The sequence below is a fragment of the Myotis davidii genome, unplaced genomic scaffold (assembly GCF_000327345.1).
Source record: "Myotis davidii unplaced genomic scaffold, ASM32734v1 scaffold471, whole genome shotgun sequence".
NCBI classification, from domain to species: Eukaryota; Metazoa; Chordata; class Mammalia; order Chiroptera; family Vespertilionidae; genus Myotis; species Myotis davidii.
The window spans coordinates 1,936,798-1,944,142 of record NW_006283354.1 but is presented as its reverse complement, the minus strand read 5'-3'; the positions used below and the strand labels follow the sequence as shown (position 1 = coordinate 1,944,142).

General features: G+C 38.9%; 1 protein-coding gene across 1 annotated transcript in view; it reads right to left on the bottom strand.

Annotated features, from left to right (window-relative positions):
• PPP2CA (protein phosphatase 2, catalytic subunit, alpha isozyme) overlaps positions 1–6,800 on the bottom strand; it is a 34,898-nt gene extending 28,098 nt beyond the window's left edge. The window contains exons 1-2 of the mRNA XM_006753573.2: positions 6,681–6,800; positions 396–605 (exon numbers count right to left, since the gene is read on the bottom strand). Of these exons, the coding sequence (XP_006753636.1) occupies positions 396–605; positions 6,681–6,800 (330 nt within the window). The remainder of the gene's footprint in view (positions 1–395; positions 606–6,680) is intronic.
• Between the last annotated feature and the right edge of the window lie 545 nt (positions 6,801–7,345).

Here is a 7,345-nt window from a genome sequence, read left to right as displayed (position 1 = left end):
GTGTTCAATACCCAGCTCCAGGTGAGGTGTGTGTGTGGAAAGGCAATCAATCGATACATCTCTCTCACATCAATGTTTCTCTCTCACTCACTCTCCCTCCCACCTCCCTCCCACTCTCTAAAAATCAATTAAAAAAAAATATCCTCGGGTTAGGATTAACAAAAAACTCCCCACAAACACACAAAACCCTTTTTGTTTTTATTCTATACCATCCCCTTACTCAGACAGATAGACCTATGATTTCTAGGTCCCAAATCTAAATATTTGAAACCCTAAATTTAAAATTTTATTCTAAAACTTAATATTCAGAGAAAATCATAAATCTCTGGAAGAAAGAACATTCAAAAGGACTGTTTTACTCAGTTTAAAATATCTGAACATAAAATTGAAGTTACCTTAAGAGCTACAAGCAGAGTAACTGTTTCAACTGAGTAGTATCCTCTGTCAACATAATCTCCCATAAACAAGTAATTTGTATCTGGTGACTTGCCACCAATTCTAAACAGTTCCATGAGATCATGAAATTGCCCATGCACATCTCCACAGACGGTGACTGGACATCGAACCTCTTGCACGTTGGATTCTTTTGTCAGGATTTCTTTAGCCTACAGAGAGAGAGAGAGAGAGAGAGAAAAGTAAACCAATACACTTGACATTAAACATTAACAAATACATGTTTCTTCACACTTAATATAGTATAAGGCTCAACTCAGTAGAAAATGAAATTGCAGGCAATTACGATCCCATTATAAGAGGGCAAGACTTTGTTCCATTGGTCATCTCTCCTCGGAATCCAAAACCAAATGTGTATCAAGATGCACAGCCCTATTTCTCTCATTAGTATCCAGAGTTTTTAGGCCTATTAGTTGTCATCTACATAAACACTAAAGAAATTATATTATTAGTAGCTGTATAAAGATCAATGAAAATGAAGACATTCAGGTACCTAATTCCTTAGTTTTAGAGTTCTTTTAAAGAATATATATATTTCTTTATTGATTTCAGAATACAATAATCATTGATCGGCTGCCTCCTGCATGCCCCCTACTGGGGATTGAGCCCACAACCCAGGCATACGCCCTTGGTTGGAATCGAACCTGGGACCCTTCAGTTCGCAGGCTGACGCTCTATCCACTGAGCCAAGCCGGCTAGAGTTCTAACTATAATGCTGGCATTCCAGGAACTCAGGCTATGAGGAGAGGTTTCTTAGTCCTGCTTGACTTTAATTTTTGAAGGACATTAAAATTTTATTTGTATGTTAATATACTTTTTATACTTTACAGTATACCAAAATACAAGCTTCTTGTTTTACAGTTTGTGCCTATTCAATATACATGGGTTTTATACTGCTTTTAGAAAACTGTTTGACAGCATTCCTCCACATAGTCACAATTTCAAACATTTCTTTTAAGGGTAACATAATCTCTCAATACTATTTCATTCATTCAACACAATTATTGACCATTACTATATACCAGAAACTGTAAAGAGCCCTGGAAGATATCATTCATTTGCTACATTTATCTGAGTGACATTATGTGTCAGGCAGGTTCTGTGCTAGCTACTGAAGGTATAGTGAACAATGTAGGTCATTCCCATGGTAGGGTAGGGGGTACAGGCCAACAAACAAGTATCTAAGCAACAGAGTACAGACTGTTAAATGCCATGAAAGGGAGAGAGTAACTGGTGGAGGCCACTTTAAATAAGATATCACAACAAACAAGACAGCTCAAAAAGCACACAGTAGAGGAGAGATAGACAATAAAAATAATCATTACAGCCCTGGCTGGTTTGGCTAAGTGGACAGAGCATCAGCCTGTGGACCAAAAGATCCAGGGTTCAATTCTGGCAAAGGGCACATGCACGGGTTGCGGGCTCAATTCCCAGCAGGGGGCATGCAGGAGGCAGCCAATCAATGATTTGCTCTCATCACTGATGTTTCTATCTAACTCTCCCTCTCCCTCCCTCTCTGAAGTCAATAAAAATATATTTTTTAAAAAATGATCATACAAAAGGGCCAAGTGCTAAGACATGCTGGAGTAAGCAGCAGTGTTCCAGGATCACAGTCCCGGGACAGCTAGAAAAACTGACTGAGCCTGAGATCCAAAAAATGAGTTAGTTCCACAAAGGGGATGAAAGTAGAACATTGGAGGAGGTCCTACACAGGCAGATGCAATTACTTGTAAAAATGCCCCAGGAGTTAACCCTTTGCGGTCATATTAAATTTGGACATGGGTGTCGTACTGGTCGGAATTAATTTCCATTGAAAGAGCAATGATACATAACATGCAAGATTATGAAGGATAAACAAGATTTATTAATTCTTTTTTGGAACTATGTTACTACTAGTAGAATCACTACAAACGTTATCACTTTCTACGTCAGAGTCAGTATTCAAGGTGCCAAAATAAAACTCTTCATCGTTACTTTCAGATTCGCAGTACACTTCTTTCGGTAACTTTCTTTTTGCCATTTTGGAGTATTATTTTGAAATATCTTAACAAGCGAGAATGCCTAATTACAGTTAAACGTAATTTGTAAAGCTTTATTTGAAATTCTGCGAAGTATCTCCGAAGCTTGTCGATTTCTTCACTCTCAAAAGGCGACTGACTCGCCAGTGTTTTGCACGGCGAGTGTGGAACGACCGCATTTGTTTATATTGAGTTTCGATATCTCTGATTTGTCGGGGCAATGTTTTGGTTCGTGACAAGGTCGCTTAGACACTTAAGAGCTTTCAGAGAAATTATGAACTGATACATGAATGAATAGAGTTAAGATTCGTATGGTTCCTTGCTGTGGTGGCTGAGAGCAGACATACAACCGGAACGGTAAAAAAGCTTTGGTGTCTGAGAGTAGACAAACGACCGCAAATGGTTAAAAGAGGGAAAAATTAACATTACTGAAGCATAACACACAAGAGTAAAGAAGAGGGTGGACTGGGGTGGAGGTAGGGTAACCCACGACCCTGGTTTTAACACTGAAAATCCTGCATCCCAGGAAATGCCTCAGCTGTGCCCATGCAAACCATGACAGTTGGTCACTCGAAGTAGGAAATGTAGGAGGAGAAAGAAGCATGGATATAGACTGAAAAACAAAGTGGTATTGGAACGAAGATCCACTGGCAGCAAAGTTGATGAGTGAATGTAGTATTTCAGAGGCAGGGGCTATGAAATGTGGTATTGTGGGTATCTGAAATGGAGTAGAGCTTACAGGCCAATAGTATTCCAGGACCAATCCACAGGCAAGTCTAGCCCAGTCTCCTCCCAAAACATATCTCAAATCTATCTGCTTCTATCTTTTTTGCTACTATCCTTGCCCAAGCCACCATCATCTCTCCTGGATTATTATGCTGGCCTCCCTATTTCATTTACCTGTCTCTAATCTATGTTCCATGCAACAAACTGACAATTTTTACAATGTTCACCAGATTCATTTTAGTCACAAATGTGTACACAGCACCTTGCTAGAACAATGCCTGAGATGTAGAAGGCACTTCATTCAAGCATCAATAATTTTTTTAAGTCTCCCCTCCCCACCCCATACTGGTGCTCTCACGTGCAGCCAAGTTTAAGAACCACTATTTTCAAGCCTCTAAACATTTTGGAACCTATTTCAGTACATTCACCAACCACTGACATCCAAAATTATTAATTCGACCTAATATTTTTAAATGTAGAAAAATATTCACTGTTCTCAAAAAGGGATATTTCTAAAGAAATACATATAATGCACATCACTAGTGTAATTCCAACCTTCCTTGGTTTCTTATTACTAGAAAGCAGTTCACTAGACATATTCTATTACTGTTTGGCATTAATACCATGTCTACATACTAATGAAAATAGCTATGAATGAAATGATAGACCTTACTTCAAAGAAATTTTTAAAAGTTATTGTCCACTCTCCACAACCCCACTGCCCCCCTTGAACAGAGTAACCACCAACAGCATTCTGATGTATATCCTTTCAAAACCTTGTTTACACATTTTAAGTCATATTATGAGCCTAAAGAAATATAACTGCATATTTAAACTGGAAACAATATTGTTCAGCAGTCTGCTTTTCTCCTTACCAATGTATCTTGGAGTTGAGAATGCATATATATAGACCTGGTTAATTTCTCACATTGAACATGGAGTATTATGTGAGGAACTAGAGGTCTGGTGCATGAAATGCATGCACAGGTAGGGTCCCTAGACCTGGCCAGTGATCAGGGCCTTCTGGCTGCCGCCCCCTGGTGGTCAGTGCACGTCATAGCGAGTAATCAAACTCCAGGTTGAACTCCTGAGGGGACACTTTTATATATATAGACTAGAGATACGTAGATAGCTAGCTAGATAGCTAGATAGAAAATAATACTCTGGGGGAGGGGGCAGCTGCATGTATATCCTAGTATTTGCTCCCTTGTATACATATGAAGGCACATTTCCTGAAAGAAGATACTATGAAGTGGACTTATCAGTATATCTAGTGGTTTACATTTTCTTCTTCTTTTTTAAAAAATATGTTTTATTGATTTTTTACAGAGAGGAGGGGAGAGAGATAGAGAGTTAGAAACATCGATGAGAGAGAAACATCGAACAGCTGCCTCTTGCACACCCCTTACTGGGGATGTGCCCTCAACCAAGGTACATGCCCTTGACCAGAATCGAACCTGGGACCCTTGAGTCCACAGGCCAATGCTCTATCCACTGAGCCAAACCAGTTAGGGCTTTAAATATAAAGAGGGAGAGAGAAACATCGATGAGAGAAAATCATTAATCAGTTGCCTCATGCACACCCCTAACTGGAGATCGAGCCTGCAAACCAGGCATGTGTCCTAACCGGGAATTGAACCATGAGCTCTTGTTTCATAGGTAGACACTCAATCACTGAGCTATGCTGGCAGGTCTCATCCTCTGGTATTCTGACTGCTATAATTTAAAGCCTATGTCCCTGAATTATGCATGGGCACAAAAAAGCAACACACACACACACCCAAACTTTTTTGCTTCTCCTAAACCCCTAAAACATTTTTTCAGACCTTCAAATGTCTCAGCTACTTAACATTTGAAAAAAGATCAAGTTTAAAAAAAAATAGTGTAATTAGCAACATATTCATTTTTTTTTTATTGGAACGCTACTGAAATTCAGCCAAGTGGTAAATAATGAAATGAATGAATGCAAGGAAAAAAAGATTTGCTGTAAAATGTCCTAGCTTGGACGGTGTGGCTCAGTGGTTGAGTGTCAAACTAGGAGGTCTTGGGTGACTCCTGGTCAAGGCATATGCCCAGGTTGTAGGCTTGATCCCCAATAGGAGGCAGCCAATCAATGATTATCTATCATCCTTGAATGTTTCTTTCTCTCTCTCCCTTCCCTTTCTCTCTTCTCTGAAATAAAATATATATATTTTTTAAAAACTTCCCATTTAAAATGGGAATAGGCTATTTTATTAATAAGAAGAGACCATCACAAGTAACAGTGTGAAGCTAAATTTTATACTATCCTAATGAACAATTTGGAAAATCACTTGAAGGAAAGCAACCTTTAGGGGTATTAATTTATTTTCAACATCCTCTCAGCATTCTGAGTTCAGATTCAGAAATCAGACTGTATTTCAACCTGCTATAAAGCAATCAAGTATAAGGTCAATGACTTATATAGATGTGCTTGACATTCTTAGATATAGGTCATCCCTAGCCACCATAATAATATGAAATTACAAGCAACGCAGACTTAAATTAGACCTCACAGATCATCCAAGCCAAGATTTTTCAAGGAAGTAAAAGAGAAAAAACATGAACCAACAGATTCACCAACCACTTATAATCAAGCAAACACTTTAAAATACAGTATGATTACAACTAAGGAATTTTTTTTTTTGGTATAAAAAGACCAAAAAGCATTAAAATGTTGAGATTGTTAATTTCAGTGGAAAAACTTTAAGAATAATATGACTGTCATAATCCTACCACAGCAACAAAACTACTCATTTCTTCCAGTTTTTACCTAAATACAGACCTCATGTCTGTAAGTGGTCAACATCTCGTTTGTGTTCTAATATTTCATATTCACTAACCCAATTTCCTACAGCATTATAGTGATCATTTTAAACTGCTGTAGAACATCCTCCTGAACAGACTTATGCACATACTATTGTTATCTGAATGATTTCCTTTCAGAGTATTTTCAATTGATGGGATTACAGAGCAAGATAGAATTTTTTAGTTTTATATGTACTATACAACAGGATTATGCTTTTTGTTAGTGGTGGAATGTGGAAGAGCTGCTGCTGCCTCTGAAGCAGTAAGCAAGCGTTTCACTTAGTTCCACCGCTCCAAACACTCCCACCAAGGGCCCTGAATCTGTCTACCTGGGTGAAGCAAGACCTTCTAGCTGGATTCTACCCGCCTCACCCACTCACCATTTGGACTGACTTTGGGTGTCCTAACAATCTTATTAGCATGATCTTAAGCAACTGCCTTATATAATCAATGGGCTTAATCTGATCATTTCTGGCATAGACTTGCCGAATTCCTTGATGGGCTACCAGAATACAGTTTAAGAATCAAAGAGCTAAGTAGCACCACCAGCAGCAGCAACAGAATGGAGGTTAAAAAAAAAAAAGTGATATCTGCCAAAAGGAATTTCCAGCCCAGAAAGTGAATTCAGAGAGTGGAGCAAGTGGCCACTTCACTCACCCCAGTTCCAACCATTTCCAGCAGCAGTGCTCCTGTATCTATCTGGAGTCCAGCTTCCATTTCCCCACTGTCAGATCTCTTGTCCACCTTCTCTTCCTCCATGCATGACCTATAGCCCATAGCTTATACTGGGGTTTCAGGTTATAGTCAAGAATATAATAGCTCAACTTTCTATTTTGGGTGCATGCATGGACTACAGATCTTACTTGACTCCTCTGCAACACCAGCTTCCTGGACCAGAAGTCACACACAACCTACTGGTACCACTACAGCCACCAGCCATCTCAATCAGTACTCAGTTTCTCTTTCCACCCAGGGATATGTAGTTTCAAACCTGGTTTTAATTCAACTACTTAACTGCTTGGATTATAAGGACCAAACTGACTCCTGGAAGTTTAACTTCAAGGATGACTGCTTGGATTATAAAGATCAGACATCTTGTGGAAATTCCAGATTTTGTGAAGACCTGTAGAAACTTTGTTGTGTGGGTGATTTTTAAATATACTGGGCTGGACATTCCAGTTTTAGTATGGTTTTGCAAACTAATGTCACCACAATAAATTCAATTAAAAAAAAAAGAGAGATGGGATGATGCTCACACTCATCTTCTGGAATACTTGAAGGAAAAATGAAGGTCCTTAGAGGGGCCCACCAATCAGCAAACT